At 37.8% G+C, this 22,340-nt stretch overlaps 1 protein-coding gene across 1 annotated transcript; it reads left to right on the forward strand.

Moving 5' to 3' along the window:
- The first annotated feature begins 1,876 nt into the window (after positions 1 to 1,876).
- Positions 1,877 to 20,007, forward strand: LOC107800388 (uncharacterized). The gene is made up of 3 exons (XM_075232354.1): positions 1,877 to 1,886; positions 19,451 to 19,615; positions 19,688 to 20,007. Exons 1-3 carry the CDS (start codon positions 1,877 to 1,879, stop codon positions 20,005 to 20,007), a joined length of 495 nt encoding a protein of 164 aa, XP_075088455.1.
- The last annotated feature ends 2,333 nt before the right edge of the window (positions 20,008 to 22,340 follow it).

Here is a 22,340-nt window from a genome sequence, read left to right on the forward strand (position 1 = left end):
GTAGCCTCACCAAGTCAAACGTAACTAAAGTTCGAGTCAAAATCCTTTAACTACTGAAATGTAAAATACTAATCATTGTTTTGATATCAATAATTGTTATCAGTTAAAATAGGGAAGCAACATTGCTCTAAATCAAGCTTTTCACAACAACCGATAAAACAAAACACAAATGAAATGAGACTTCATCTTAAAAATCAGACGAGCCTGGAAGCACAGCCTGAAACTAAAAGACAGACAACTAAATGTGTACGTATAAACCATATAATCAACATATCCTTTAAGCTTCAATATGACATATAAATAACAGGCCTATGGAATAGAGGCCTCTAGTTTCTCCAGCATACATTCATATGGGAAATCTGGAGGCGTGGATTATTCTTGTAAACTAATGCTATTAACTTTTTGATCAGGTTGACTAATGCTTTTAATGTTAGATAAAGATACTAAACTTATGGATAGATGATAGCTAAGATTGTAAGTGGCTATGGGAACTGAACAAACACACATAAAATTCATGAAATGGCAAGTGCAGATCACTTCATTGGAAAAAGAAAAACAGGAAGCAACAGAAATGAGAAAGTTGAAAGCACTACAGAGAAAGAGTTTCCAACAGTATTAAAATCCAGATTCCACTCTGCTCCTACATCAAATCCATGAAACCGCCATGTTAATTAACTCAACATAAAGAAAGGTCATTACGTCAAAACTAGGCATATGGAGCTCCATTCAGTTCATTGACATCCCATTAGGAATTATCGGAGCAATAAGTTCCAATATTGCAGGGTCATATCCTTGAGGCTATAGACAATTGACTCTTCAGCATAACCCAGCCCACCTCTTAAAGTTCAATGCTACCTCTCTATTTTTCATTTGGGTTTCTGACTGGAATTTCGGAGCCTTTCCCTTGTAGAGTGTTTTGTGGTACTTTATGAAGAGGGTACGTTACTTGTACTTGTCAATAAACATATTACATTTCTCCATCATCTCCACAACTTCATTCGCTCGAACAAAGAAACCACCTCTAACAAATGTATAAAACACAGCATCTAACAGTTCCGGATCAAACTTCATTCCACTAGAAAAAGCAAGAGACTTCATTTCGCCCCATAGTTCCGTAACCTCCACGTACTTTCCACCAATGGCAGCATAACCTGTGACCAGAGAATGAAAAGTCTGTGCATTTGGAGCATGTCCCAAACTCCTCATCTTCTTAAAAGCCTTTTCAGCATCTTGCAACAACCGCTTTTTGCAAAAAAAGTGAATTATATTATTCCAATCATGAACTCCATAATCTACTTTTTGTCCTTCCTTGATCTCATGCAAAAGCTGTTAGAAATTACGCTCTCTTCTAGAGACTTCTAGTATGACCCACATATAAGGTAATAAATTATTTACATTGTCCCCCAAAGGAAATAATATATCACATAATATTTTGTAGTTATGCATATATGGTAGTTTCTTTGATGGAAAGAAATTACTATATATATTGAGTCCCTAGGATAATTATAATTTATGGAGAAGTCCTTAGAGCTAAAGTATTTGCCTAAGAGTCCCTAGCCTACCTATAAATATGTCTGTGACCAGAGGCGGATGCAGTGTGAGAGTTACGGGTTCAATTGAACCCATAACTTTCAACGTGGAGTAGAAATTTATCTGTAAAAATTCATTAAAATTGTAAAAATAATAGATTTGAACCCATAACTTTAAATATATAATGGGTTCAATATTAAAAATATTAAAAATTGAACCCATAAAATTTAAATCCTGGATTCGCCTCTGCCTGTGACTCCATCAGTCTGGCATCCTACGATAGAAAGCTCTCTAAGTTTTCTACTAAAAGTTTAAAAAGGCGATTCCTTACAACGCTTGTACAACAATGGCCGAAGGTACGTTCCTTATTTATTTCCGCGGTGTTGGCTCTGTGTATGTGTTTATGTTTCAACATGTGGTATCAGAGCCTACCTTTGGTCGTGTTGTTCGGTGTCGAGATTGTGTTCATAACTATGCAAATATCGTTTTGCTCAAATCTGTGTGTTTAGTTCTATATATATAACACAGCCCGTCTTTGATTTGTCGACAATGGAGTTATATTCTGTTAGATGGAATTGGTTCTAACTTTTAAATTGTGTCTCAACTGCTCGAACTGTTTTAATCCACATGAGTGAATAAGTTGGACTCTCGTGTAATTTGTAGAGCTTATGATTTTATCCTTAGTATAAAAGGAGAGCTTGCTTTAATTCATAATAGCTATTATGTAGTCTTGTTCTTTAAAACATTGATGTAGAATGATTAGACTAGATTAAAATAATTGCTTTGAAGAGTAAAGAGGCAACAAGTTTGAGACATTAGAAATTTCAGATTCTTTAAGCTTGTCTAGTTGTTGATTGTTTAAATACTCCCTCATAGCATATGCATTGACAAAGTGTTGATCACGATTTATTTGCTTTTAATTATCACATTTTTGTCTTATATTACTAAGACATAGTGCAAATATGGTCTGCCTTGTATCTACTCATTATGTGTTTCAATGTTTCGTAATGAATTTGGAAGGGTTCGTTGTCACACCTTCTTTTTCCGCGCCCGAGGGGGCGCAGGGGAGTTTTTCCCAATTAAAGGACAATCGAAACGGGATTTGCTTATTTATTTCAGAGTCGCCACTTGGGAGATTCAGGGCGTCCCAAGTCACCAATTTTAATCCCGAATCGAGGAAAAGAATGACTCTATATTATGGTCTGCATACCAGAAATCCGGATAAGGAATTCTGTTAACCCGGGAGAAGGTGTTAGGCATTCCCGAGTTCCGTGGTTCTAACACGGTCGCTCAATTGTTATATTCGGCTTGATTATCTGATTTTATACAAGTATGAACTTATGTGCAAATTCAAACTTTTAACCGCTTTATTATTATTGTTTTTACAAGAATGTGAACATCGCTTAAAACACGTCTTTGGACTGCGTCACATGAAATGCACCCACAATCCGGAACGCATTTTATTTGATGTTTTGAGATTTGGATTTGGGTCGCATGAAATGTACACCCGAGTTTAAGAAAGTAAATTATTAAACACGCGCCTAAAGAGACTATCGCGTTATTATTTTGCGGAGGCCGTGAAATTCGCTAAACGACCCTCCCGAATTCTAAGTAATAAGTATTTACTGAGGGCCCCGCAATTTGTGTTTTTTATTCGGCGAGGCTCATCTCATTCTTATTTTTTTAAAGGGATTTGCAACGTCAGGGAAATGCATCTCGGGCCACGCCATAATCAATATAACCGTGATTAGAGACACATTTCGAGTCCGTCGAGATTTAGATTTGGGTCACATAAATGTGCACCCGAGTTTAGGAAAATTAAATTATTAAAGGCGCGCCTAGAGCAACTAGCGCATTATTATTTTGGGTAAGGCCGTGAAATTTGCTAACGGCCCGTCCCGGAATCTAAGTATTTAATATATACATTTAGAGGGCCCCGCAGCTTGTATTTTTTTTTCGGCGAGGCTCGTCTCATTTTATTTATTTTATTATTATTATTTATTTTTTTTATTATTATTTATTTATTTATTTTTAAAGGATGCCATTTCTACGCCTTTAACAATACTAACCTTACGACTTCTTTACAACTAAAATCTCATAACTTGTCAAAAAATTAATAAAATGAGTTTAGCGAACGAGTGTTTCGGGAGTAGTAACAACGAGTACTAATGCCAATTTTATCCGAATGAACTAAGCAAAGGGCCACGAACAAATTAACATCAAACTTGCGTCGTAGAACAATTAACCCAACTTAATTACATGACATCAAATAAACAGGAATCACATAACGCAAACTGAGCAAAAATGCATACGATGAACACATAAGCAGAAAATTATCATATCAATTGATATATTGCAACTTCGAACATTGAACGTAAAATTTCTTTATCTAATACATCGAGGCTTACTAACCTGAATAAACAGAAAAGCATAGAGCCATGGACCGAACCTCAACATCGACTTCAACGGACGGACTCGACGCGCCGGACCTCGACGAACAAAGACGACCTCAACGGACTGCACGACAACAGTGAAAGAACAACGATAACATCAGCTGAAGCAGTGGTGGTCGCGTTTGGACAGTGTAGCTGAAGCAGTGGTGTTTGGACGGTGTTCAGTGGTCGTTTGATCCACTGCTGGGCGTGAGGAAACGACAGGGAAACTGGTTGTTGCTGTTGGTCGTGGCGCTGGGGAAGGTGACACAGCAGCAGCAACAACGGCTGCTGCTCGACGGGGTGATGGTTGTTTGACGATGGTTTAGGGTGGTCGGAGGTTTTGGTCGACTGGTTTTTTTGTCGACTGCTCCTTGGGACGTGGGGTTTGGGTGTTTGTTGACGATGCAGGCGAGACGGAGAGGGTCAGCTGGCCGGGACGGAGTGGTCGTTTGGTGATCGGTGGTTGCAGGTTGGCAGTGGGTCGACGGAGATGGTGCGTGGGGGTGCCGGAAGGTGGTGACTGGTTGGTCGCGGGATGTGAGGGTTTTCGGTTATGGCTTCGGGGTGGTGTTTGGGAGGAGGAGGGTGGTCCGGTGGTCGAAGGGCCTTTCCAGTAGGTTTTATTTTGGTTTTTTAAGGAAGACGGAGGAACAGTGGTCCTTTTAGTAGGTTTTCTCCTTCTTCTTTTTAAGAAGAAGGTCTACAGTAGCTATCTCTCAAAAAAAAATGGAAGTCCCCCTTTTTGGCTTGTTTGTCCGTGTTTTGTAATATTTTGCCAAGAAAAATGAGCCCCACGCGTGGTGGGGTTCAAGGTTTATGTCCCCCACGCGTGGTGGGGTTCCCCATGTGTCCTGGACACGGTTTATCATGGGCTAGGTCCGAAAATTAGCCCTAAAACAGGGTAGTTTGAACCCGAATATTATTCTTTTGCCCGGACCCGAGAAATAGGAAAACGTTGCTTAACTAGTCCTATGTAAACAAAATAACTACCAAAAATAAGACTAGTATTTAAACAAAACTATATCCTTTTTTTTTAAATATTTTTCAAGATTTAAAATAGCTACAAAATATTAATAAAACTATTTTGTGTAATTTTCGTTTTTTTTAAATATTAAGATAAAATATAAGGTAATATTTTTTTGTATTTTTTCCAAATTAAAATGACTATAAAGTATTAATAAAACTATTTTTCTGTAATTTTCGTTTTTTAATAAAGATAAAATATGAAGTAATATTTTTTTGTATTTTTCCAAAATTAAAACGATTACAAAACATTAATAGAATTATATTTTTTTGTAATTTTCGAATTTATATAAAGTACCAAAATAAAGTACAATTTTTGTATTTTTTCAAGTTTATGAGAGATACATAAACTAAAATTTATATATATATTTTTTGTAATTTTTTTCTTTTGCGAGAAAAATAAAGTAAAAATATTCAAAATGGCTATATTAGTCCTAAATTAAATATTTAAGCTAAGAATGTAAAAATTCCCGGGAAGGGTCAAAAATCACGTGCTTACAGCTGCCCCTCTTTGACTGGAAACACGAAGAGTTTTTCGACAAAGAACGACTAGACGTGTTTTTGACCCGACCATTACTTGGACGGACTACACTAAGGAAAGGGAGGGAATGTGACCGAGCCCTGGTATCTGAGCTGCCTACATATCCTTGGTTATACAGGAATCAGGCCACGTGTAGTTCGGAAATGAGAGAGATAGTGAAGTTGTACCGAGGTGGAGAGCCGATCGAGGTGCCGTTCCGTCGAGGTTCCGGTCCGCGGTCCTGTCATTACAACAAAAATGAAAACTGAAAAAGACTAACTAAGCTTATCAGCTACTAGTTACAAGGATTCATATCTCTTAAGTCTTCTGAAACTTGGTCTTGAGTTTTGAATGGTGCTTCATACAGACTTTGGATTTGAATCTTGATACTTGCTAGTTGTAGGCGCTAGTTCTTGAACAGACCACATTTGTTCTCCACTTTCGTATTTTTCTCCTTTTTTGTTTTTCTTCTTTTTCTTTTTTTTTCTCTTTTATGTTGTGTCCAGCTTTTGTCGACCATCTCAGATGTTGACTCGCATTCTTGAGGCGAGCTTCTGCTATTTATAACTTGGTTGAATGCTGGGATTTTTGTTGTAGCCTTCTGCTTTCCAGTGGGTCACTGCTTGATCTTTGACAAGCGGACTCCTGACTTCTTCGATCTTTGACATACCACAAACTCCGTTCTACAGGCGGGTCCCTGACAATCAAAACAAACAAAACAAACAAAATTTCCTAACCCCGTTTGCACTGGGGAGGTTTGTGAGTCGTTAGCAAAATCGTAGCCCACTGATACTACTGATGCAGTGCTGAGAGTGAACTAAACACTAGATTAGGATGTATTCCCTTGTTATACAGGTGGGCGCCTGGTTTTAGGAAAATGACTCTTTTCAAAATGTTTTTTTTAGCATCTTAGGAGAAAGATTTGTCAGACTAAGATTTTGATCCTAGGAGAAGGTTCGTCAGACTAGGTCTCTATCTTAGGAGAAAAATTCATCAGACTAAGATTTTGATCCTAGGAGAAGGTTCATCAGACTAGGTCATTCATTTTTTTTGGCATCTTAGGAGAAAGATTCATCAGACTAAGATTTTGATCCTAGGAGAAGGTTCGTCAGACTAGGTCTCTATATTAGGAGAAAAATTCGTCAGACTAAGATTTGGATCCTAGGAGAAGGTTCATCAGACTAGGTCTTTTCTTTTTGGTATCTTAGGAGAAAGATTCATCAGACTAAGATTTTGATCCTAGGAGAAGGTTCATCAGACTAGGTCACTTTTTGTTTTTTGGTTATCTTAGGAGAAAGATTCATCAGACTAAGATTTTGATCCTAGGAGAAGGTTCGTCAGACTAGGTCTCTATCTTAGGAGAAAAATTCATCAGACTAAGATTTTGATCCTAGGAGAAGGTTCGTCAGACTAGGTCTTTCATTTTTTTTGGCATCTTAGGAGAAAGATTCATCAGACTAAGATTTTGATCCTAGGAGAAGGTTCGTCAGACTAGGTCTCTATCTTAGGAGAAAAATTCGTCAGACTAAGATTTGGATCCTAGGAGAAGGTTCATCAGACTAGGTCTTTTCTTTTTGGTATCTTAGGAGAAAGATTCATCAGACTAAGATTTTGATCCTAGGAGAAGGTTCATCAGACTAGGTCACTTTTTGTTTTTTGGTTATCTTAGGAGAAAGATTCATCAGACTAAGATTTTGATCCTAGGAGAAGGTTCGTCAGACTAGGTCTCTATCTTAGGAGAAAAATTCATCAGACTAAGATTTTGATCCTAGGAGAAGGTTCGTCAGACTAGGTCTCTATCTTAGGAGAAAAATTCGTCAGACTAAGATTTGGATCCTAAGAGAAGGTTCATCAGACTAGGTCTTGTTTTTTTTCTTCAAAAACAACTTAGGAGGAAATGCATCTCCTATGGGTAAAACTTAACTTTGAGGAAGTGCGTTTCCTGTGGGTACAATAAACTTAGGAAGTGCGTCTCCTATGGGTACAATAAACTTAGGAAGTGCGTCTCCTATTGGTAGAACTGAACTTAGGAAGTGCGTCTCCTATGGGTGAAATGAACTTAGGAAGTGCGTCTCCTATGGTGAAACTCGCTTAGGAAGTGCGTCTCCTATTGGTGAAACTTGCTTTAGGAAGTGCGTCTCCTATGGTGAAACTGAACTTTAGGAAGTGCGTCTCCTATGGTGAAACTGACTTAGGAAGTGCGTCTCCTATTGATGAAACTTGCTTAGGAAGTGCGTCTCCTATTGGTGAAACTTGCTTTAGGAAGTGCGTCTCCTATGGTGAAACTGAACTTTAGGAAGTGCGTCTCCTATTGGTGAAACTGAAACTTAGGAAGTGCGTCTCCTATTGGTAGAACTGAACTTAGGAAGTGCGTCTCCTATGGTAAAACTGAACTTAGGAGGAAATGCATCTCCTATGGGTGAAACTGAAACAAACCTAGGAGGAAATGCATCTCCTATGGGTAAAACTAAAACTTAGGAGGAAATGCATCTCCTATGGGTAAAGACGTGGAATGTATGCCTCTATTATCTGGGCGGGCTCCCAATTTCAACACTTGAAATAAAAAGACTGAATTTATGCCTCTGTTATCTGGGCGGGCTCCCAATTTCAACACTTGAAATAAAAGACTGAAACCAACATATCCTATTTGAGGGCGGATGAACCCGACATATCCTATTTGAGGGCGGATGAACCCGACATATCCTATTTGAGGGCGGATGAACCCGACAGATCCTATTTGAGGGCGGATGAACCCGACATATCCTATTTGAGGGCGGATGAACCCGACAGATCCTATTTGAGGGCGGATGAACCCGACATATCCTATTTGAGGGCGGATGAACCCAAAATATCTTTAAGACTTGAAAATGTCTTACCTCGAATACTTGCTGGGGATTGGGATGAATTTTCATTTTCTACCTTCCCCATTTTTTATTATTATTCTTTTATTTATTATTATTATTATTATTATTATTATTATTATTAGCTTCCTCCTTTGAAGTCTAACCGCTGAGGATACCGACTTTCCAACCTTGTGTTGGACCCCTCGCAACTGCTAGGGATAACACTGTTGAGGAATTATTTACTTACCTGTTGGGGGTAAAATGTTATCAGCTGGGGGTACCTGACTTCCAGAAAATTTTCTAAATGGAAGGAAAATTTTCTGCCCCAGTTTGATAATATCCCTTGTGGCATGCGTTTCTGCCTCAATGTCATTTCCCTTACCTGTTTCAAATCAAACAAAATTGTTAGTTTAAAACATGGTGGTTGGTTGTGATACTCCTGCTGGGATGGTGTTCCCTTTCTACCTCCTTGCTCTGTGTTCCACAACTTGTTGGGGATGATATTATGTGCTGGGGATAATCCCTTCCTGCTGGGGATATCCATCTTCTTTTGTGGCATAGCTCGGAAACTGGCATTTTCCCGACCTTTTAGTCTAGTATGGATTTCGCCAAATCATGCTCACTGCTCTCCTTGCTCTGTTCACGGGCCTTGTCTTTGAGGTTTATAACCTTGGTTTTGGCAAGGATATCCCTCTTGATGCTCGTCAATCCTTTTGTCAATTCCCTTTGCTGGGGATATCTTTTTGACACTGACCTCGCGCTTGTTCCTTGCTGACTATACCATTCGGATATACTGGTCAGATCTCATCTTGGAAAGCTGATGGCATATTTTGAAGTCATTTCATACTTGTTCTGACCGGACAGACTCTATTGGGGAAAATTTTTTATGAAAGGAGAAAGATAACAGAAACAAAATAAAAGACAAAGGAAACGATGACTCTTTTACAAAAGAAACTATAAATAAAAACCTATCAAACGCAGATACCGACTCTAATGGCCATGACATGCGTATGTGGCCTATCCTCTGCCGTCAATCATCTTTTAAGATCTTCCATTGGCGATTCCCCCTCTGATTCTCAATCTTATTCGACTTGTAGTGCCCGAAGGGTTTTCACTATCAAGTCTCTCTCATTTTGGTTTTCTCTCAGCTTTCATCGCCTTATGGTGCCTGTGAAGGTTTTCACCGATAAGACTCTCTCATTTGTATCACTTTCCAGCTGGGGATTTGGAGTGTCGCCGGTATGACTCTTTCTGTTGGAGATTAGAGTCCTTTCTGTTGTGGAACAGAATGTTATGTTCGCCGGTAAGACTCTCATTTGTCTGACTTGGCATCTTTTGAAGACTGGTCAGAAGGTCTTTCTTTGGACCGTAATGTGGGTTTTGGATAGGCTAGAAAGAAAGGCTCAAAAATGCATTAATTTTGGGTTATTAATTACAACCTTCGGAATTAGATTTATTTACAACAAACGCAACTTTTGCCCTAGTTTCTTGCTTGGGGATATTTTAATTGATTTTTTTCATTTTTCAAAACTATGACCGAGCCGTGAAGCGCCTACGTATCCTCTTTGAGGAATCAGGTCAAACGTAGTTCCCAATTCCTCTTTTTCATTTGATTCCTTTTTTTCTTTGTTATCAATTTTCTTTTCTTTTCTTTCGTTTTGTTGTTTTCTTTTCTTTCTTTTTTTTCTTTAGTTTACCTGCCGCGCTTGCGTATTCTATTCGTTGCTACTAATTCCGAACGAGGGGTATGAAAGGAAAATAAATAAGGCTCAAAAGGGGTTAACGAAGGATAAAGTGTTTGGGTAGCAGAACAAAATGCCTTCGTCATTCCAGTCTTCAAAACATGCCTAGTGCAAACAACACAATTTAAATTTGTAGTCTCTTCTGATGGTGCTGGTCTTGACAATTATATTCAACATCTGTTTGTTCATTTGTCACTTCTAAAGCACCGTTGGGCGACACTCTCATTCTCATTATTATGAACGACCCTCATGCCAATTTAGGCGAATCTTTCTTTAACGGTTTTCTTTGTGTTTAACTTGCCCCAGTTCCACATGACTCGAGCTCTGAATAATCTCAAACCGTCCTTATTTTCTTTAAATGATCTGATCGCCTTTCCAGGGTTTTATGATTAACTTTAAAGACTAGGCCCAAAGTGTGTGCGCATGTCATGTCCCTAGAATCGGCATTGAACGAAATGATAAAAGGACTAAACAAAAGACGACTGGAACTAACAAAAGACCGACTTTGTATTAGACTACCGGCGAAATGGTTTGAATAATAAAACAAACAAAACAACCAGAATAAAATCCTAACACAAATTGGACAAAATTTAAACAAACTGTTATGACAAAATGGAAAGATAAGAAGGTTTGACACAGGACAAAATTCCAATTACAACCTTAATAATCCGAACAATAGAAATGACCACAAAATAAGCCACCACAAGCTTCTCTCTTGCTGACCAAGGAAACGAAGCGTCCTCCCACTTTAGCAAAAACTGGCATCTTAGCCACTGAGCTTCGCATCAGTATTGTTGAGACCGTTACTAGTTTCAACCTCATCAACCTCCGTCGGCAAGTTCTCGAGGGGGTTCGAGTGCTCCATGTCACTGTTATTGATCACAATCCGCCCTTCTTGGATCATTCTTTCTATTTCTCTTTTCAAATCCCGACAGCTTTCAACATTGTGCCCCTGGACATTGGAATGGTATTCACACCTTTTAGAAGGGTCAAAGCTTCTTGCACGTAGGTCCACACGATTTGGAGGAATATGTGCAATCATGTCATGATTCTTTAATTTCTCAAATAAGCTTTCATAGGACTCTCCTATTGGTGTAAAATTATCTTTCAACCTTTGTTCCCCTTTATACCACTGGCTTGGCTGTGGGTTATTGGGCACCTGAAAATTTTGTGGAGACTTCTGGAGATTTTGTGATACTCGTGCTCGCCTCCTGGGGTGTTTTGGTGGCTGGACAACATACTGAGGTGGAGCGACAGAGTATTGAGCGTCCTGAGGTGGATAATACTGCTCAGGGGAGCCATAGAAAATTTGAGGAGGCTGCTCATACCCTCGAGATGTTCTCCTGGGACCTCTTCTAGACCCTGATGTCATCATGATTTCTTCAATCTCCTCATTTGTGCCGCTAAGATTATCTGACTCAACCCGGACAGCCTGAGTTGCGGCCTTAAGAACAGCTTGACTTATAATTTTGCCTGTCTTAAGACCATTCTCTACCATTTTTCCAATTTTGATTGCTTCCGAGAAGGTTTTGCCAACTGCGGACACCATGTTTTGAAAGTAATCTGGCTCTTGCGCTTGAAGGAAGACAGTAATTAGCTCGTGGTCATCCATGGGTGGCTTAACTCGAGCTGCTTGCTCTCTCCATTTTATGGCATATTCCCTGAAACTTTCACTTGGTTTCTTCTCCAGGTTTGAAAGGGAAATGCGGTCTGGGGGAATGTCGATGTTGTATTGGAACTGTCTGACAAAGGCCTGTGCCATGTCATCCCAGACATACCAGCGAGACGTGTCTTGATCCATAAACCATTCGGAGGCTACTCCCGTAAGGCTTTCCACAAAATAAGCCATCAACAATTTTTCATTTCTTCCTGCCCCTCTCAGTTGATTGCAATACCTTTTCAGGTGGGCTATGGGATCTCCATGTCCATTGTACTTTTCAAATTTTGGAGTCTTGAAACCAGGCGGCAAGTGGACATCGGGGAATATACATAGATCTTTGAAGGCAACACTCTTTTGGCCTGCCAACCCTTGCATGTTTTCCAACCATTGTTCTAAGCTTTTCACTCTTCGAGTCATTTCTTCATGTACCATCTTTCGGGCAGGCTTCTCAGTTTTTGCAGCAAGATCAAACGAGTACGAGTGGTACTCAGGAGAGTGGTACTGCTCTTGTTGTGTCGCAAATTGTGACTCATGACGAGGAACCTTCCCACTCTGAGTCTCTGGAGCACTTGTAACAGCTTCGACGTTAGTTGTCATTTTCTTTGAGGCACAAACCAACCACCTCAACTTTCTTCACAATTCAAAACCAAATATGTTAGAATGGACTCAGTCGGTCCTTATTATTATCAATATATATATATATTTATTTATTTATTTATTTATTTATTTATTTTTTACCTTTGTTTTTCTTTTTCTTTTTTTCTCTTTTTTTTTTTTGTGTGTGTGGTCGAATCTTATGGAGATTGCCTACGTATCATGACCCCGCATGAATCAGACCTTGCGTAGTTCAGAACACTAAAAGATAAACAATACTAAACATTTTTTCATATTAGAACAAACTGGGTTTCAAAGGTTTGAAGATGACCTACAAACTCGAAAATCAAACAACCCACATATTCTAATCAAAAGCTTTACAAACTCAAAAAACAAAAGGCTAGCTCCCTTTCTCTGTTCGACAAATGCAACCAAACGGTTATTTTTGCAAATGTAGCCCCTTCCAAATTTCACATGAATTTTGAGGCCGGGGAGGATTATTTTGACACTTTACAAACTTGTCCATTCTTTTACGAAAATAACCTTTCGACAACTGAAAGATACTCTAAGGCTATTTCGGCAAGAACGGTTTAAGACGCGGCCGAAGCTGGCTCGGCTTATTATGACAAAAGACGGTATTCACATGACCGCTGACTCTTTGATTTTTTTTTCTTTTCAAATTACAATAAAAGACTTGGCGTTGTAAACACGGCCCTTCAGCGCCTCGGGGACGAAGATTTATAAGGCTGTGTGGGTCAACTGGACCAAAAATCCTAAATATGACCCAAAGGTGGCTATTTATACAAAGTCAGCCTTCCGGCGTCCCTTTCGGGAACATTCGGCTATGTCTTCATAAAACAGCGTCACCTGACAAAATTAAAATTTGACATATATTTTTTGTTATTATTATTATTATTTGTTTTTTTGGCTTTTTAGCAAAAGGTGGGGTTGGACCCGATGAGGGTTGTCTACGTATCTCACATCCGGTGAGAATCAAACCCGCGTAGTTCGGGCGAATAAACTATTTTTGAGAGGACCCTTTTCCATTTTCTATATTTTTTGTTTTTATTATTTTTCCCACAACAATCAAATAGACTATTATTTTTCATTCATAACAAACAAACAAATTAACGAAAAACATAAAACATTCCTTCTTTTTTGAGAAGGTGGGGTTGGACCCGATGAGGGTTGCCTACGTATCTCACATCCGGTGAGAATCAAACCCGCGTAGTTCGGTCATAAGAACTACTTTAAAAGAAGAAAGGAAGCATTTTTTTTTATTTTCTTTTTAAAAGAAAGACTAATATTTTTTGAATTTTCGTTTTTTTTTTATTCTAAAGAAAAGAAGAAAATATTTTCGAAATTTTACCTTTAATATAAGAAATGCTTCTAAAATGTTTTTTTTTTGAATTTTGAATTTTCTTTTCAATTTTTAAAAGAAGAATCAAAATATTTTCGGATTTTTTTTTTATATTATATATTTTTTATTTTTTCTATTTTATTTTTTAAAGAAACAACTAGAAAGACTTTCTAAAGAAGTCAATAATGGAAAATATTTTTGGATTATTTGTTTTGAAAATTGGGATTCTAAAAACTTTTGGTAAGACAAATGTTCTTACAACAGATAAAGATATATATATACATATTTTGGAAATAAAGAAAAACTTTTGGATTTATATGGATTTTTTTTTTATATATATATATTTGCAACAAATAATAAAACTACTTTCAACGCCCAACTCTTTTTATTTTATTATTTTTATTTTTATTTTGACATTTTCATAAACAGATAAATAAATAAAAACCCATTTAAAAACAAAACCTTTTTTTTTATTTTCATTTTTACGGCTAAACAAACTATTTTCTTTTCTATATTTTTAAAAACAAGACAGAACAATGATGATTTTTTCTCTATTTTTCCTTTGCTTTTAATATAACAAACTAATAAGACATTCATTTTCATTTTCTCAAAATTTCGGCAGAGTTTCGATACTACTCGGACATTGATTTTTCTCTAAAAATAAGTAGTTATATCTCTACAGTGTCATTTTTCTCCTCTTTTTCACGATTTTTTTTTTTTTAATCTGTGGAAAATAATGAAAACATACAAAATCTTTTTGAACTTTCATGCTTTGTTTTATTTGTAATTTTATTTTTTATATTTGTTATTTCTTTCAAAAATGTGGCATGGGAGACATAATGATTTCCAAGACTTCTTGGATTCCGCAAATGCTCCCCATGCGCTTTTCCCAACATATGAAGCGTGGGGGACATATGGGAATTCCAAGACTTCTTGGATTCCACAAATGTTCCCCATGTGCTTTCCCAAAAAGCAAGCGTGGGGGACATAGGGAATTCCAAGGCTTCTTGGATTCCACAAATGTTCCCCATGCTTTGATTAAAATAACATCATGCTGGAAATGACCAAATGACCCATACGCCCTTGACTAAATACAACATGTAGCACATAGGATGCCGAAAGATTGTCTATTATTTTCAGGTTGCTTGTCCTAGACGGACCCAACCCCTATGTTGAGTCCCCTAAGTCAAATGCACATGATGCAAATAAACGTTCCTACTAGGGATCCGGCATGTGGCTTTGTTATACTAGGTTCAAAAACCTGGGTCGGTGTTCTAGACAGTGTACCCGAGCGGACAACTCGAGCTGAGGAAGGAGCTCCTTTCCGGGAACCAAAAGGCCAGCCGGCTTAGAAACTTTCCGAGCCTCTTTTATTTAGGGTATGACACTAACAGAATAGGGAGTCTCAACCAGTAAGCACATCCCCGGAGGTAAGAAGAGAAGGGTTTCGGCACAGTTTATATACAATTCAGATAATATCAAAGCGGTAAAAGACAACATTTAGTATGTTATGTCAAAACATGCAATATATATCGGATAATAAAGCCAAATATAACAATTATTCTAAGCTTGAATCCTTGAGCCCTGAACCAGTGGTTCTGGGTTTAATTTCCAGCAGCGGTTTTGTCATACTAAGTTCATAACCTGGGTATTTGTTCTAGACCTGGCTTACCCGAGCGGACAGCTCGAGCCGAGGGGGGCAGCGTACCGGGAATACAGAAGCTTCACCGGCTTAGCAACTTGTCCGAACCTCGTTCTAAATTGGGATTTGACACTATACAGAAAAGAAGTCGTACGAAGTACACCCTTCTTCATGATTCAGAAGACTCAGAAAGGATATGGGTTTCGGCACAGTTTATATACAGTTCAAATAATATCAAAGCAGTAAAAGCAGCATTTAACACATTAGGCTCAAACATGTAAAAATCAGATAATAGATAAAGCCAAATAATAACAATTATTTTAAGCTCGAATTCTTAACCCTGAACCAGTGGTTCTGGGCCAATTCCCCAGCAGAGTCGCCAGAGCTGTCACACCTCCTTTTTCCGCGCCCGAGGGGGCGCAGGGGAGTTTTTCCCAATTAAAGGACAATCGAAACGGGATTTGCTTATTTATTTCAGAGTCGCCACTTGGGAGATTCAGGGCGTCCCAAGTCACCAATTTTAATCCTGAATCGAGGAAAAGAATGACTCTATATTATGGTCTGCATACCAGAAATCCGGATAAGGAATTCTGTTAACCCGGGAGAAGGTGTTAGGCATTCCCGAGTTCCGTGGTTCTAACACGGTCGCTCAATTGTTATATTCGGCTTGATTATCTGATTTTATACAAGTATGAACTTATGTGCAAATTCAAACTTTTAACCGCTTTATTATTATTGTTTTTACAAGAATGTGAACATCGCTTAAAACACGTCTTTGGACTGCGTCACATGAAATGCACCCACAATCCGGAACGCATTTTATTTGATGTTTTGAGATTTGGATTTGGGTCGCATGAAATGCACACCCGAGTTTAAGAAAGTAAATTATTAAACGCGCGCCTAAAGAGACTATCGCGTTATTATTTTGCGGAGGCCGTGAAATTCGCTAAACGACCCTCCCGAATTCTAAGTAATAAGTATTTGCTGAGGGCCCCGCAATTTGTGTTTTTTATTCGGCGAGGCTCATCTCATTCTTATTTTTTTAAAGGGATTTGCAACGTCAGGGAAATGCATCTCGGGCCACGCCGTAATCAATATAACCGTGATTAGAGACACATTTCGAGTCCGTCGAGATTTAGATTTGGGTCACATAAATGTGCACCCAAGTTTAGGAAAATTAAATTATTAAAGGCGCGCCTAGAGCAACTAGCGCATTATTATTTTGGGTAAGGCCGTGAAATTTGCTAACGGCCCGTCCCGGAATCTAAGTATTTAATATATACATTTAGAGGGCCCCGCAGCTTGTATTTTTTTTTTTCGGCGAGGCTCGTCTCATTTTATTTATTTTATTATTATTATTATTATTATTTTTTATTATTATTATTTATTTATTTTTAAAGGATGTCATTTCTACGCCTTTAACAATACTAACCTTACGACTTCTTTACAACTAAAATCTCATAACTTGTCAAAAAATTAATAAAATGAGTTTAGCGAACGAGTGTTTCGGGAGTAGTAACAACGAGTACTAATGCCAATTTTATCCGAATGAACTAAGCAAAGGGCCACGAACAAATTAACATCAAACTTGCGTCGTAGAACAATTAACCCAACTTAATTACATGACATCAAATAAACAGGAATCACATAACGCAAAATGAGCAAAAATGCATACGATGAACACATAAGTAGAAAATTATCATATCAATTGATATATTGCAACTTCGAACATTGAACGTAAAATTTCTTTATCTAATACATCGAGGCTTACTAACCTGAATAAACAGAAACGCATAGAGCCATGGACCGAACCTCAACATTGACTTCAACGGACGGACTCGACGCGCCGGACCTCGACGAACAAAGACGACCTCAACGGACTGCACGACAACAGTGAAAGAACAACGATAACATCAGTTGAAGCAGTGGTGGTCGCGTTTGGACAGTGTAGCTGAAGCAGTAGTGTTTGGACGGTGTTCAGTGGTCGTTTGATCCACTGTTGGGCGTGAGGAAACGACAGGGAAACTGGTTGTTGCTGTTGGTCGTGGCGCTGGGGAAGGTGACACAGCAGCAGCAGCAGCAACGGCTGCTGCTCGACGGGGTGATGGTTGTTTGACGATGGTTTAGGGTGGTCGGAGGTTTTGGTGGACTGGTTTTTTTGTCGACTGCTCCTTGGGACGTGGGGTTTGGGTGTTTGTTGACGATGCAGGGGAGACGGAGAGGGTCAGCTGGCCGGGACGGAGTGGTCGTTTGCTGATGGGTGGTTGCAGGTTGGCAGTGGGTCGACGGAGATGGTGCGTGGGGGTGCCGGAAGGTGGTGACTGGTTGGTCGCGGGACGTGAGGGTTTTCGGTTATGGCATCGGGGTGGTGTTTGGGAGGAGGAGGGTGGTCCGGTGGTCGAAGGGCCTTTCCAGTAGGTTTTTTTTTGGTTTTTTAAGGAAGACGGAGGAACAGTGGTCCTTTCAGTAGGTTTTCTCCTTCTTCTTTTTAAGAAGAAGGTCTACAGTAGCTATCTCTCAAAAAAACGGAAGTCCCCCTTTTTGGCTTGTTTGTCCGTGTTTTGTAATGTTTTGCCAAGAAAAATGAGCCCCACGCGTGGTGGGGTTCAAGGTTTATGTCCCCCACGCGTGGTGGGGTTCCTCATGTGTCCTGGACACGGTTTATCATGGGCTAGGTCCGAAAATTAGGCCTAAAACCGGGTAGTTTGAAACCGAATATTATTCATTTGCCCGGACCCGAGAAGTAGGAAAACGTTGCTTAACTAGTCCTATGTAAACAAAATAACTACCAAAAATAAGACTAGTATTTAAACAAAACTATATCCTTTTTTTTAAATATTTTTCAAGATTTAAAATAGCTACAAAATATTAATAAAACTATTTTGTGTAATTTTCGTTTTTTTTAAATATTAAGATAAAATATGAGGTAATATTTTTTTGTATTTTTTCCAAATTAAAATGACTATAAAATATTAATAAAACTATTTTTCTGTAATTTTCGTTTTTTAATAAAGATAAAATATGAAGTAATATTTTTTTGTATTTTTCCAAAATTAAAACGATTACAAAACATTAAATAGAATTATATTTTTTTGTAATTTTCGAATTTATATAAAGTACCAAAATAAAGTACAATTTTTGTATTTTTTCAAGTTTATGAGAGATACATAAACTAAAATTTATATATATATTTTTTGTAATTTTTTTCTTTTGCGAGAAAAATAAAGTAAAAATAGTCAAAATGGCTATATTAGTCCTAAATTAAATATTTAAGCTAAGAATGTAAAAATTCTCGGGAAGGGTCAAAAATCACGTGCTTACATTCGTATATTATCTTTTCAAAGTTAAACTTTATTTTCTGGTACAAGTATTTAGTTGTTGCCTTTTAAAACAAAGAATTTTGAAGTGTTCTTGAAGCACTGGCCAATTCAAAGTACTAATAATCTGGAGGAATTGCCTAGTGAGACTTTGACAAACACTTTGGTCTTCAGTTATGTAATATAACATATGTGTTCGTTGAAATCTTTGGAAGTTTCTTATAATATTTAGTTTAATTATAAGAATTATTTGAGGATATATAGGCATCCTGCCTATACTTTGTATCTCCACTTTGAAACAAATCAATATTCTAGTGAAAGTCAATTATAAAGGCTTATCATTGTAAGATGTCAATTTTGAAATTTTCTTTTGTTTTATGTATTTAGGAGTAGCCACAACATCTTGAGTAGTTGATATAAAAGAAACTAAGTTGTTTAATCACATAAAGTTTTGTGATTAAAATTAATATTATAATGACATCTATTTTATCCGATTATCTTATTAAAATGGTAAACCCGGCCCTATAGGGAGGTAACCATTTTGGTGAGATTAATTGGAATGAGATAGTAAACTTTTGAGTTGGAAATTATCTTATGTCCACAGGTACAGATTAATTTCTATGTGTTTTGGTTTACTAGTCTAATAAAGTAAAGTAAATTCTATGCATGGGTTGTAACCTCTGCCCACAGGAAGGTCTAGAATTTACGAAGAATCGGTATTTTACGCGATTCACCTTGATGGATTGTACTTCATAGCTTATGTATGTTTATCCTTGTTTTGCAGTCTTTACCGCTTTTCCTACCGCTATTTTTAATGAGAATGCTCGAATTCCAATGCTTTCTGGTGACAATTATGCTGAATGGAAGGAGAAAGTCTTTCTCACTTTAGGGTGCTCGAATCTGGACTTGGCACTCCGTGTGGATGAACTACCTATTCCCATGGAATCAAGTATGCCAGCTACTAAGGCTAATTATGAGTAGTGGGAGCGATCTAATCACTTAAGTTTAATGCTCATAAAAGCCCACATAAGCCAAAGCATTAGGGGTTCTATCCCTAATAGCGATAAGGTCAAAGCTTATATGAAGGCAATTGATGAACAATTCGTAAGCTCTGACAAGGCATTGGCCAGCACCCTTATGAAGAGGCTCTCAAGTATGACTTTCGACGGAAGTCGTATAGTGCGTGAGCACATTATGGAGAAGAGAGACATTGCTGCTAAACTCAAGTCCTTTGAGGTTGATATGTTTGAACCATTTCTTGTGCATTTCATTCTCAACTCACTTCCTGGGAATATGGTTCGTTCAATATTTCTTACAACACACATAAGGATAAATGGTTAATCAATGAACTTTTTACCATGTGTGTTCAAGAAGAAGAGAGGTTGAAGCATGAGACATCTGAAAGTGTTAATATGGTGACTCATGGTAAGAGAAATGCAAAGAAGGGCAGAAGTATTCCCATGAAGAAGAAAAGCACCTTTGACAATTGGGAACACTTCTCAAAGGTGCTTGAGATACAAGAAATGGCTTGAGAAGAAAGGTAATTTTACCTTTGTATGTTATGAATTTAATTTTACTAAAGTTTCTGATAATACATGGTGGATTAATTCTGGTGCTACAATTCACATTGCCAAAATCATGCAGGGCTTTCTAACTCAGAGGAAGCCGATAGGAAGTGAACAATACGTCTATTCTGGAAATAGGACGCGTTCACGTGGGGAATTATAGGCTCATTTTAAAGGATGGTTTTTACTTAGATTTAGAAAATACTTTTAATGTTCCAAAATATTCTAGAAATTTAATTTCTCTTTCAAGACTATCGATTAGTAGATATGATTTGAATTTTCATCATCCTTCTATGAAACTTTTGAAAGATAATAAAGTTATTGGTTTTGGAAATTTGAATGGAAATTTATATAAACTTGAGCTAGACCCCACATTTGAATGCAATGTTTTAACTTTGCATGATAAAGAAATTGGCACTAAGTGATGTATTATCAATGAGAACTCATCTAGTCTTTGGCACAAGAGATTGGGACACATCTCTATTGATAGAGTCAAAAGGTTGGTTAATGATGGAGTTCTAAAAGCTCTTGATTTTTCTGACTTTGGGACTTGTGTGGACTGCATAAAGGGTAAGCAAACCAACAAATCAACTAAAGGTGCCAAAAGGAGTTCTCAATTACTTGAGATGATACATACAAACATATGTGGACCTTTTCCTACCCCTTGCTTGATTGGTGAGAGATATTTTATCTCGTTTATTGATGACTATTCAAGATATATGTATCTCTATTTTCTGTTTAACAAATCAAAAGCATTTGATGCTTTTAAAGTTTACAAAACAGAAGTAAAGAAACAAACTGGTGCTCAGATCAAAATTGTAAGATCTGATATGGGTAGAGAATATTATGGTAGGTATACAGATAAGGGACAAGTTAAGGGTCCATTTACTGAGTTCCTTGAAAGTGAAGGTATAATTGCTCAATATACTATGCCAGGAACATCACAACAAAATGGTGTGATAGAGAGAAGGAACCGAACATTAATGGATATGGTAAGAAGCATGATTAGCAGATCAAGTTTACCTTTATCCTTATGGAGTGAAGCCTTAAAAACCTCTGTGTATATTTTAAATAGGGTTCCATCCAAGGCTGTCCCAAAGACACCTTTTGAGTTATGGAAAGGATGAAAACCTAGTTTAAACCATTTACACATTTGGGGATGTCCAACTGAAGTGAGGGTTTATAACCCACAACTAAAGAAGTTGGATGAAAGAACAATAAGCGGTTATTTTATAGGTTATGCGGTTAACTCTAAGGGATTTAGGTTTTATTGTCCTTCTCGTTCTCCTAAAATTGTTGAAGCTAGAAATGCTAAATTTTGTGAGGAGCATGAAGAGAGTGGGAGTGGTTTGACTCAAAGGGTGGAATTGGAAGAAATAAGGGAACCACCTGTGGTACCTTTATATATTGGGAACTTGAATGTTGCTCAGAAAAATTCTCATAAATTATCTGAACAACAACAAGTTCAAGAGCCACTACCACTTGAGGAGCCACATGAAGATCAACCCGCTTTACCTGAACCCACTGAAGAATTGTCTGAACCAGTGGGAGTGAGAAAATCCTCAAGAATTCGAAAATCAGCTATTTCTATCGACTATGTTGTATATCTCCAAGAGTCTGATATGATATTGGACTAAAAGATGATCCATGCTCGTTTTCACAAGCCATGAGTGGAGAAAACTCCACACTTTGGTATGATGCCATAAAAGAAGGGTTAGAATCTATGGCTAAAAATAAAGTCTGGAATCTCATCGAATTACCAAAAGAATCCTTTACCATAGGTTCCAAGTGGGTCTTTAAAACTAAAAGAGACTCATCGGGTAATATCGAACGATATAAAGCCAGACTTGTAGCCAAGGATTTTACTCAAAGGGAAGGCATTGCTTACCATGAAACCTTCTCTCCAGTATCAAAGAAGGATTCATTGAGAATAATCATGGCATTAGTAGCTCATTTTGATTTAGAGTTACAGCAAATGGATGTGAAAACAGCTTTCCTGAATGGAGATCTTAAAGAGGAGGTATACATGCGCCAGCCTGAAGGATTTTGTGATAAGGACAAAAGTCACCTTGTTTGCTAGTTGAATAAATCCATTTATGGGCTAAAGAA

This window comes from Nicotiana tabacum, chromosome 16, assembly GCF_000715075.1.
Source record: "Nicotiana tabacum cultivar K326 chromosome 16, ASM71507v2, whole genome shotgun sequence".
Lineage (NCBI taxonomy): Eukaryota > Viridiplantae > Streptophyta > Magnoliopsida > Solanales > Solanaceae > Nicotiana > Nicotiana tabacum.